Source organism: Hyaena hyaena, unplaced genomic scaffold (assembly GCF_003009895.1).
Source record: "Hyaena hyaena isolate Hyena2069 unplaced genomic scaffold, ASM300989v1 scaffold_1996, whole genome shotgun sequence".
Taxonomy (NCBI): Eukaryota; Metazoa; Chordata; class Mammalia; order Carnivora; family Hyaenidae; genus Hyaena; species Hyaena hyaena.
Genome location: NW_024082630.1, coordinates 49,653 through 61,691, shown reverse-complemented (window position 1 = coordinate 61,691; position 12,039 = coordinate 49,653). Strand labels below are relative to the sequence as shown.

The window sequence follows — 12,039 nt, the reverse complement described above, 5'->3', positions numbered from 1 at the left end:
GAGAGAGACAGGGGAGGGTCAGAGAGGAGAGAGGGAGACACAGAATCCGAAACAGGCTCCAGGCTCTGAGCTAGCTGTCAACACAGAACCCAACGCGGGGCTCGAACCCATGAACTGTGAGATCTTGACCTGAGCCAAAGTCGGATGCTTAACCGACTGTGTTACTCAGGCGCACCTGTTTAATGCGTTTCTTATACTTATCAGGTTACTTTCTTAAGATGAATTACTAGAAACAAAATTGTTATTTGAAGGATATGGACATTTACAGTGACATATATGTTGACAAATTTCTCTACAGAAAGATTAAACAAATTATATTTTCATTACAATGCCTTTTATCACATGATTATCATTAGTAGGATTCTCAGTCTTTATAGCCTGCTCCTGTGTTTGCTAAACAGATTTTTTTCTTTGCGTTCATCTTTACATATTTGCTTAGCAATGAATTGGAGTACTTTCTTTCATATTTTTTTTGGTCATTTGTATTTTTTTAATGTTTTTTTATTTTGAGAGAGAAAGTGCGTGGGCACATGCATAGAACAGAGAGAGAGGGAGAGAGAATCCCACAGCGCAGAGCTCATGACTCAAGCTCATGACTGTGAGCTCATGACCTGGGCTGAAATCAAGAGTTGGACACTTAACTGACTGACCCACGCAGGTGTCTTGGCCATTTGTATTTTTAAGTGAATTGATTGTTGATGACATTTATCCATTTTGCCTCTGGGATACTGATTGCTGTAAGTTCTTTTAATCTGTTCAGATTTTTCTCTCAGTTTCATGTTTGTTTTTTACTTTGTTTATATTTGCTATGGGTAAGTTGTGAATATTTTTACCTAACAAAATCCACCATGTTTTTCTTTCATCACTTAATATTCTTGCTATAATTCACTGAAAGACTTTCTTCACCTCGAAATCATAAAAATGTATGTCTGTCTTTACTTTGAGTACTTGTTATTTTTTTAATTTTACTTGAGTGTTTTTTATGCATATCTTTAATCTTCCTGGAATATATATTTGTGTATGTTGTAACATAGCCTTCTATCTTTACATCTTCAGATAGTCGTTTATAATATATTGAATGAATTATACTTTCCTCACTAATTTGAAATGACACATTATTATATATTAGTTTGTCTGTTCTTTTACTATCCAATGCATTCCATTGATTTTTCTGTTATTTCCTGGAATTTGTATTATACTCTTAAGATTATTATAGTTTTCAGTAACTCATACAGATAGTAAATGATTAGTGAACACCTACTGTGTGGCAAGGTAAATCTTTTTTTATTAGTCATTAAAAAATTAGCTCTTCATTCTTACCCATTTTTGGTTGTTGTTCTTAAATTTAGAATTGTTTTGTCAAGTTCAAGCTCAACCAAAACAAATATTTTCCCAGAATTCACCATAAACTTATAGATCTTTCTGGAATTTTGATTTAAATTTAACCAAATGTATTGGTAAATCAGGGATGATTAATGTCTTTATAATATTGAGTCCTCTCATCCTAAAATATTGGATATTTATTCAAATTTCAGTAAATTTCTCTTTGTAATTATTATACGTGTATTCTTAAGATTAAAACATTTTTTCTATTGTGTATTGAATCTTTTTTCATTTAGGTTTTCAGCCTTGCTGTTGGTGCTAGAAGGCCATTTTTCTAAACTCTTGCCATTAAATGTAATTTTTTTAGTCGGGTCATCTGGGAAGATAGTTATTTACAAATTATTACTTTGCTTTATCGCTCAGTATCAACGATATATGATCTTTTTTGTCATCTCAAAATAGAATTTCAGAACTTTGATAGAAGCACTGGAAACTAGTCCTCTGATTTTTCCATTTAAATGCTAGATTCTTGCATTTAAGATGAAGATTATCATCTTTGGAAAGTATCCTTGCATTCAGAATTTAGTAGATAGTAGAGGTGCTCTTTTCGTTTGCTTTTTAAAAGATTATAAAATTTTGTGAAATAACTGTTTTGATGTCCTTTGAGATGATAGGATTTTTTCTTTGACTTGTTAATGAAATGAATTGTGTTAATACATTTCCTAATATTGGGCCACTCTTGCATTCTTTGAATGACTCCTATTTGATCATGGCATTTCCTTTAATATACTACTGAATTAAATTTCTTAATATTTTATTTTGAATTTATTGCTTCATTTATATATGTATATGGCCTTTAGTTGTCTTTTATGTTGTTTTTGTTAAATTTTGATAGGGGTTATTATAACTTTATTATTTGAATTGTGAAGTTTGATATAATTTCTGAATGCTTTAGAACAGTGAAGAGTCACAGAATTTAACATAGTAGTTAAAAACAATGGCTTTCTAATGTGCTGAATTTCAATATTCATTTTCTTCTTTTTCTGCTGTGTGGCGTTAGCTTCCTTTTTCCCCATTATTAAAACACGACTACGAAATACCAACTTCTTAGAATTGTTGCAAGCACTAATAAAAATTTCAGTGCTTTTCATTTACCAAACACTGCTGAAGTACTTCATGTATAATTAATACCACAGCAATACTATTGTTCTTGTTTTAGCAAATGAGAAAACTGAGGCAGACAGAGGCTAAATAACTTAACCAAGATTAGATGGTTAATCAGTAGATTTGAACCTAGGTATTATCTAGGTACTATCTCCTAGAACCCATTTAAATGACACAAAACAGGTAATATAATGAGCACTGGATAAATTGTAGTAATTGCTGTTTTTATTGTTACCATATTTTATTGACTTTAAGAAGGCACTGATGGTAGGTACACCATTATTTCATGTATCAATAAGAAAGCAAAAAGATGCCTTTTAGGCAGTGATTTCATTATGAAATACCCTCCTTCCTGCCCCAGCCCCCTCAGCCGCCATCATTTCTGTTCTGCTCATATTGTTATTCAATTTAAGAAACTGTTAAATCTATATTTTATAATTTTAAAAAATGAAATGTTAGGGATTATCTCTGCATAGGCTAAGATAATAATTTTAGCATGTTTTGATCCCCCATTTTACCTCTAAGATTTTGTTAAAATAATTGGGAAGAAAATTTTAAGTTTTAAATTTCAGTTGGTTAAAAAAAATTCAGTTGCTTAACATATAATATTAGTTTCAGGTGTATAGTATAGTGATTCAACACTTCCAGACATCACTTGATGCTCATCACAGCAAGTGCTCTTCTTCATCCCCATCCTCTGTTTCCCTCATCCCCCCGTTTACCTCCCCTCTGGTACCCATCAGTGTGTTCTCTGTAATTAAGAGTCTGGTTTTTGGTTTGCCTCATTGTCTCTCTTTTTTTTCCTCTTTGCTAATTTATTTTTTAAATTCCATATATGAGTGAAATCATATAGTATTTGTCTTTCTCTCACTGACTTATTTCACTTAGCATAATATTCTTGAACTCCATCCATGTTGTTGCAAATTCAAGATTTCATTCTTTTTTATGGGTGAGTAATATTCCACTCTGTGTGTGTGTGTGTGTGTGTGTGTGTGTGTGTGTGTGTGTGTGTACGTACCACATCTTCTTCCTCCATCAGTCAGTGGGCTGTTTCCATAATTTGGCTATTGTACATAATGATACAGTACACATCAGGGTGTATGTATCCCTTTGAATCTGTATTTTTGTATTCCTTGGGTAAATTCCTAGTAGTGTAATTGCTGGATCGTAGGGTAGTTCTATTTTTACCTTTTTACGGAAACTTTGTTTTCCACAGTGACTGTACCAGTTTGAATTCCCAATAACAGTGCAAGAGGGTTCTGCTTTCTCTACCTTCTCACCAATACCTCTTGTTTCTTGTGTTGTTGATTTTCACCATTCTGACAGATAATAACATAATATCTCATTGTAGCTTTGATTTCCCTGATGACCAGTGATGTTGAGCATCTTTTCATGAGTTTGTTGGCCATCTGGATGTTTTCTTTGGTAAGGTGTCTGTTCAGGTCTTCTGCCTGTTTTTTAATTGGATTATTCATTTTTTGGGTTTTGAATTTTAGAAGTTTTTTTAATTTTAAGTTTCTTTGTTTTGAAAGAGAGGGAGAATGAGAAGGGGAGGGGCAGAGAGAGGGGGACAGAGGATCTGAAGTGCGAGGCTTGAACTCATGAATTTGTGAGATCATGACCTGAGCCAACGTTGGATGCTAAACCTACTGAATCACCCAGGTACCCTGAGTTCTATAAGTTTTTTAAAATATATTTTGGATTTAAGCCTTTATCCAATATGTCACTTATAAGTACCTTCTCCCATTCTGTAGGCTGCCTTTTCGTTTTGTTGGTTGTTTCCTTTGCTGAGCAGAAACTTTTTATTTTGATGTAGTCCAGTGGTTCATTTTTGCTTTTGTTTCCCTTACCTCAGGAGACACATCTAGTAAGAAATTATTGGGCCAGTGTCAAAGAAGTTCCTGTCTGTGTTCTCTCCTAGGATTTGTATGGTTTCATGTCTCACATGTACGTTTATTTCATTTTGAGTTTGTCTTTTTGTGTATAGTGTAAGAAAGTGGTCCAGTATTAACCTTTTGCTTGTAGTTGACCACTTTCCCCAATACTCTTTGTTGAAGAGACTGACTTTTTTGCATTGGATATCTTTTCCTGTTTTGTTGAAGATTAATTGACCATATAGTGTGGCTTCATTTCTGGGTTTTCTGTCCTGTTCTAGTGATCTCTGTGTCTGTTATTGTGCCAGTATCATACTGGTTTGATCACCACAGTTCTGTAATATAACTTAAGTCTGGAATTGTGATGTCTCCGGCTTTGCTTTTGTTTTTCAAGATTGCTTTGGCTATTTGGGATCTTTTGTGGTTCCATGTAAATTTTAGGATTGTTTGTCCTAGCTCTGTGAAAAATGCTGTTGGTATTTTGATAGAGATTGCATGAAATGTGTAGATCGCTTGGAGGTATAGACATTTTAAAAGTGTTCTTGAATCCATGAGCGTGGAATGTCTCCATTTCTTTGTGTCTTCTTCCATTTCTTTCATCATTTCTTTTCAGAGTGTAGGTCTTCCACATCTTTGATTAGGTTTATTCCTAAGTATCTTATTGTTTTTGGTATAATTGTGAGTGGGATTGAATTACTTAATATCTCTTCTGCTTTATTATGGATGTATAGAAATGCAACAGATTTCTTTTTTTTTTTTTAATATTTTTATTTATTTCTAGGAGAGAGAGAGAGACAGCGTGAGTAGGGGAGAGTCAGAGAGAGAGGGAGTCACAGACTGAAACAGGCTCCAGGCTCTGAGCTGGCAGTCAGCACAGAGCCCGACGCGGGGCCCGAACCCATGAACCGCGAGATCATGACCTAAGCGAAAGTCGGACGCTTAACCGACTAAGCCACCCAGGCGCCCCGCAACAGATTTCTTTATGTTGATTTTGTGTCCTGCAGCTTTACTGAATTTGTGTTTAGTTCAAGCAAGTTTTTGGTGGGCTTTCTATATATAGTTTCCTGTCGTCAGCAAGTAGCAAAAGTTTGACTTTTTCCTTGCCAATTTGGATGCCTTTTATTTCTTTTTGTTGTCTGATTCCTGAGGCCAGGACTTCCAGTACTATGTTAAATAACAGTGGTGAGAGACCCCTGTCTTATTCCTGGCCATAGAGGAAAAATTCTCAGTTTTTCCCCATTGAGGATGATATTAGCTGTGTTTTTTTCATAGGTGGACTTTATTATGTTTAGGTGTGTTCCCTGTAAACATACTTTGTTAAGGGTTTTCATCATGAATCGGTGTTGTGCTTTGTCAAATGCTTTTTCTGAATCTGCTTAGAATGATCATATGATTCTTATCCTCTCTTACTGATATGATGTATAAATGAATAAATCCCATTTAGTCTTGGTGAATGATTCTGTTAATATACTATTGGAACTGGTTTGCAATAAAAAAAAAAAAATTTTTTTTAATTTACATCCAAGTTAGTTAGCATATAGTGCAACAATGATTTCAGAAGTAGATTTCGTAATGCTCCTTACTCATTTAGCCCAGCCTCATCCCACAACCCGTCCAGCAATCCTTTATTTGTTCTCTATGTTCAAGAATCTCTTACATTTTGTCCCCTTCCCTGTTTTTATATTCTTTTTGTTTCCCTTCCCTTATGTACATTTGTTTTGTATTTTAAAGTCCTCATATGAGTGAAGTCATATGATATTTGTCTTTCTCTAATTTCGCTTAGCATAATAATAATACCCTCTAGTTCCATCCATGTAGTTGCAAATGGCAAGATTTCATTCTTTTTGATTGCTTAGTAATACTCCATTGTGTGTGTGTGTGTGTGTGTGTGTGTATACACATACACATTTTCTTTATCCATTCATCCATCTATGGACATTTGGACTCTTTCCATACTTTGGCTATTGTTGGTAGCGCTGCTGTAAACATTGGGTGCATGTGCCCCTTCCAAACAACACACCTGTATCCATTGGATAAATACCTAGTAGTGTAATCGCTGGGTCATAAGGTAATTCTATTTTTAATTTTTTGAGGAACCTTCATACTGTTTTCCAGAGTGGCTGCATCAGTTTGCATCCCCACCAGCGGTGCAAATAGATCCTCTTTCTCTGCATCCTCACCAACCTCTGAGCCTGAGTTGTTAATGTTAGCCATTCTTTTTTTTTTTTTTTTTAATTTATTTCCGAGAGAGAGAGAGACAGCGTGAGCAGGGGAGGGTCAGAGAGAGAGGGAGATACAGAATCTGAAGCAGGCTCTAGCCTCTGAGCTAGCTGTCAGCACAGAGCCTGACGTAGGGCTCGAACCCACGAACCGTGAGATCATGACCTGAGCCAAAGTCAAACACTTAACTGACTGAGCCACCCAGGCACCCCAGTGTTAGCCATTCTGACGGGTGTGAGAAGGTATCCCATTGCGGTTTTGACTTGTAGTTCCCTGATGATGAGTGATGTTGAGCATTTCTTCATGTGTCAGTCGGCCATCTGGATGTCTTCTTTGGAGAAATGTTTATTCGTGTGTTTTTCCCATTTGTTCACCAGGTTATTTTTTGGGTGATGAGTTTGTTAAGTTCTTTATAGTTTGGATAGTGGCCTTTTATCTGATACGTCATTTGCAGATATCTTCTCCCATTCCATTGGTTGCCTTTTAGTTTTGCTGATTGTTTCCTCTGCTGTGCAGAAGCTTTTTATCTTGATGAGGTCTCAGTAGTTCATTGTTGCTTTCCTTTCTCTTACCTCTGGGAGATGTGTTGAGTAAGAAGTTGCTGTGACCAAGATCAAAGAGATATTTGCCTGCTTTCTTCTCTGAGATTTTGATGACTTCCTGTCTTACATTTAGGGCTTTCATCCATTTTGAGTTTATTTTTGTGTATGGTGTAAGAAAGTGGTCCCAGGTTCTTTTTTCTGCATGCCGCTGTCCAGTTTTCCCAGCACCACTTGCTGAAGAGACTGTCTTTATTCCATTGGATATTCTTTCCTGCTTTGTCAAAGATGGGTTGGCCATACATTTGTGGGCCCATTTCTGGGTTCTTTATTCTGTTCCATTGATCTGAGTGTCTATTTTTGTGCCAGAACCATTATGTGTTAATGATTGCAGCTTTGTAATACATCTCTAAGTCCGAGGTTGTGAAGCCTCCAGCTTTGTTTTTCTTTTTTAAGATTGCTTTGGCTATTCAGGGTCTTTTCTGGTTCTATACAAATTTTAGGATTGTTTGTTCTAGTTCTGTGAAGAATGCTGTTGTTATTTTGATAGAGATTTCTGGTTTGCTAGTATTTTATTAGAAAATTTTGCATCTCTGTTCATCAGGGCTATTGGCTTGTCATTCTCTTATTTGCTGGTATCTTTATCTGGTTTTGGTATCATGGTAATGTTGTCCTAGTAGAATGAATTTGGAAGCTTTCCTTCCATTTCTATTGTTGGCATAGTTTAAGAAGGATAGATGTTAAATCTTTTTTAAATGTTTAGTAGAATTCGTTTGTGAAGCCATCTGGCCCTGTACTTTTGTTTGTTGGCAGTTTTTGATTATGGAGTCAGTTTCTTTCCTGGTTATTGCTTTGTTCAACTTTTCTATTTGTTTCTGTTTCAGTTTTGGTAGTTTATATGTTTCTAGGAATTTATCCATTTCTTTTAGGTTGTGTGTTTTGTTGGCTTATACTCTTTCATAGTATTCTCTTATAATTGTTTGTATTTCTCTTTTGGTGTTTGTTATTTCTCCTCTCCTTTGTGATTTTATTTATTTAGGTCCTTTTAATTTTCTTTTTGGTAAGTCTGGCTAGAGGTTTATTAATTTTATAATATTTTCAAAGAACCAACTCCTGGTTTTATTTATGTAGTCTATTGTTTTTGTTTGTTTTTAGTTTCTATATTATTTATTCTTGCTCTAATCTTGATTATTTCCTTCTTTTTGCTGGTTTTGGGTTTTGGCTGTTTTTGTTTGTTTGGTTGTTTTTTTTTCCTCCTAGCTCCTTTAGGTATAAGGTTAGGTGGGGTCTATTTGAGATCCTTTTTGCTTTTTGAGGTAGGCCTGTATTGCTATACATTTCTCTCTCAGGACTGCTTCTGCTGCATCCCAAAGGGTTTGGACCATTGTGTTTTCATTTTCATTTGTTTCCATGTATTTTTTTTATGAAATAACTTGAAAATTTAATTCCAATTTATCATATGTTTAAGAAATATGCATCTTATTCTTGACAGTTGTATTAAATTTCACAACCACAAGAACAAGTATTTAGACTTAACCACTGTGTTTACTATTTGGCTTATAGCATATCCTTTCTTTTTTCAGGCATCTTTGCCTTAATTTCCTTATGGTTTGGCTTAATGATCCTGAGCCATTTCACCCTCTACCTTTGCTTCTGATTCCTTGCGTTTTTGAAAATGACTTTTTTGTCTATACCAGATAAGGATAGTTTGTGAATTGAATTCTTTGTAGAATTGTTGTCTTGTAATTTTCTTTTATAATTTGATCTTTATTCCATTATCTTGTAGCATTTAACATTATGGATGAAGAGTTGATAGTTACTTTCTTTCTTCTGTAGATAATATATATTATTTACTTGCTCCCATCTGTTTATATCACATGCTTACTTCCTCCGTCTCTGATCCAGTATTTGTGAGGAATTGTGTGTGTGTGTGTGTGTGTGTGTGTGTGTGTGTGTGTGTGTGTGTGTGTGAATTTTGAGACTGAGGAATTAGGGGTTTTTTAGGTATGAGTCTTTATGCTTCATAATCTCCTCTCTCCTAAGGCTACTGGATAAGCCTTATGTGGAAATTCGCTGGGAGAATTTTCTTATATTATTGTTATATTGTTAATACTTTGCTCTACTTTTGCTCTTTCTTTCTGGAAGTACTCATATATGCACATTAGGTTCTCTAGAGTTAATTGTCCTTGTATCTTTTTTCCCTTATAACTTGCATCTATTTACCCTCTTTTCCTAAGTAGAGAGAATTCTCAGATTAACTGTTGAATTAACTGATTTGGATACTTTCTCTTCTGTTCACTGTGTATGCATATTTCTGGACACATAGTTTTCATTTACAAGTTTGTCTTGTTCTTGAACTGTTCTTTTTACATGAGAATCTGTTATGTTTTAGTAATGTAATGACCTCTTGAATCTCACTGACAGTAGGAATTAATTTTTATAAATGATGACTTTGCTGTTTTCTGTGTTATATTTTGTTTTCGTGCTGGACAGTCAGTCTAAGTGGCCCCACTTTTGAGTTCTTAGATTTTTTTCATTGTTTGGCAACTTTTTCTTGATTAATCATATTTTTTTAAGCATTTATCTTAGGGTAGTATATTAGTTTGCTAGGGCTGCCATAACAAAGTTCCACAGGCCAGGTGATTTAATGCCTTCTTTTTTCTTTTTTAATTTTTAAAAAAATTTTTAAAATGTTTTTTATTTATGTCTAGGAGAGAGAGAGAGACAGCGTGAGCAGGGAAGGGTCAGAGAGAGAGGGAGTCACAGACTCTGAAACAGGCCCCAGGCTCTGAGCTGGCAGTCAGCACAGAGCCCGACGCGGGGCTCGAACCCACGAACCGTAAGATCATGACCTAAGCGAAAGTCGGATGCTTAACCGACTAAGCCACCCAGGCGCCCCCACAGGCCAGGTGGTTTAAACAACAGAAATTTATTTTTTCAGAGTTCAAGAGAATTGAAGTTTGAGACCAAGGTGTTACAATGTTTGGTTTCTTCCGGAGCATCTGTTCTTGGCTTGCAAATGGTTGCCTTCTTACTTTGTCTTCATATCGTATTTTCTCTTTATGCACTCATCTTTTATATCTCTTTGTATTTCCACTTTTCTTTTTCTTATAAGAACATCTATCAGATTGAATTAGGGCCCAAGTGAACTTCAAGTGTCTGTCTCTAATGCTGTCATGTTCTGAGGTGCGAGGGGTTAGGGCTTCAGCATACGAATTGGGAGAGGACCCACGTGACCCGTTATCAGGTAGCATGATTGTATGGGTCTTTTCTTCTCTCCTTTACTGGGTTTTCTTCATTGTGCCACGTGACGGTGTATCGTGGCACAATGGCATATGGGGGTGCGAGTCATTGAACCTTTTTTAATTTCAGATATCTTGTTTAATTTCTCTTCTTTGCAGTCAATGGAAATATTTCAGTCAAAATTAGAAGAGGCTGAAAGAACTGCATCCACAAGAGAAGACTTTAAACGAGAACGGTGGAGGAAACCAGCATGTTCAGATAAAGCACAAAGTAGTCAAGAAAGTAGAAAACCAGACTTGGTAAAAGATAATAAAAGTTCAAGGGATAGATATAGTTCAACAAGTATTACAGACAGTACCAATAAAGAGAAGTGTAGTGGTGATGAAAAAGATAATAGGTCTGGGTCTTCAGAAACATACAGAAGACAATCCAATCCAAGGCACAATCAAGAGTTTTCCTCTCTCGGAAATTTGAAACCTAAATTTTTAAGACCCTCTGATGATGAAGAACTGTCATTTCATAGCAGGGTCAGAAATTTTGAGCCATCTAGTTCATCTTCAGTACCAGTCACTCAGGATTCTGTGCATCGTGGTTTCCGAAAACCCACTGAAAACAGCGAGGAAAGTTCATCATCATGGAGCCGATCTGATGGGAAAGAAGGAGACAGGAAACATTCAGATCGACGGCCAGTAGACACCAGTGGCAGTGGGGACTGTGGATACATTTCCGAAGACACAAGAGAGAAATCACGGAACGAAAGCCTGGGAGATGATTTTGTGGAGAAAGAGCGCGTGCAGGACGCAAAGTCTTCTTCTGCTCGGTATTTTGTCATTTGTTTTTTAAACTGTTAAAGGAATGTTACATTTCAGAAGATTCAAAGAAATTGAGCTGTATTTTTAAGAAATCAGTTATTAATGAGATGTGAGTTATAATCTGTTCCTTAAATTTTGTGGAAGAGATAAGATTTGCACAATTAACAGTAGTTTTGTTTCATGGGTTGCATTTATTTCATTTCACAGTTTCATTTAACAAATGGAAGAACTCTCTAGCTATATTAGCTCAAAATCTGTTGCGTTTTTGCACATTAAAAAAAGGAATGAGTTAATAATTTGAAATGGATATGCTACAGGAGGTATTTTGGTAGATTGTGTTACTGCTGCTGTAATTGCATTCAAAGGAAATCACTTCATTGTTAAGCATAATCATTACTGTAAATATTGCGTGCCTACTGGAGGTCTGAGGGACTCAGGGAAAACACGCTGCCGCAGCCACATATGAAGTGAAAAAGATACACAGAAGATCGTGCAGAGGGAAGCATGAATTGTGGACTGTTTCTGCAGACAAAGAATCCACTTTGGACAGTTGACGGGTTTTAAAAATAATGTTAGAGTTTTAAAAGGGAAATACAAGGTGCCTGGGTCGCTTAGTTGGCTGAGCGTCTAAATCTTGATTTCTGCTCAGGTCATGATCTCAGGGCCGTGAGATCAAGCCCCACTTTGGCGTCTGTGCTGCGTGTGGAACCTGCTTAAGATTCTCTCTCCCTCTGCCTCTCCCCGACCTGCCCCTCCCCCGTCCACTCTCCACCCATCCCCTGACTGCATGCGTACACCTGTGCTCTCTCTCAAAAAAGGGAAATATAGGTAGGTTAGTGGTTGTACCTGTAGTAATTAGGAGTA

At 36.1% G+C, this 12,039-nt stretch overlaps 1 protein-coding gene across 1 annotated transcript in view; it reads left to right on the top strand.

Moving 5' to 3' along the window:
* The window catches only part of LOC120227099 (CWF19-like protein 2), an 84,837-nt gene that overhangs the window by 28,806 nt on the left and 43,992 nt on the right, over positions 1-12,039 (top strand). The window contains exon 8 of the mRNA XM_039225258.1: positions 10,522-11,183. Coding sequence (XP_039081189.1) covers positions 10,522-11,183 — 662 coding nt within the window. The remainder of the gene's footprint in view (positions 1-10,521; positions 11,184-12,039) is intronic.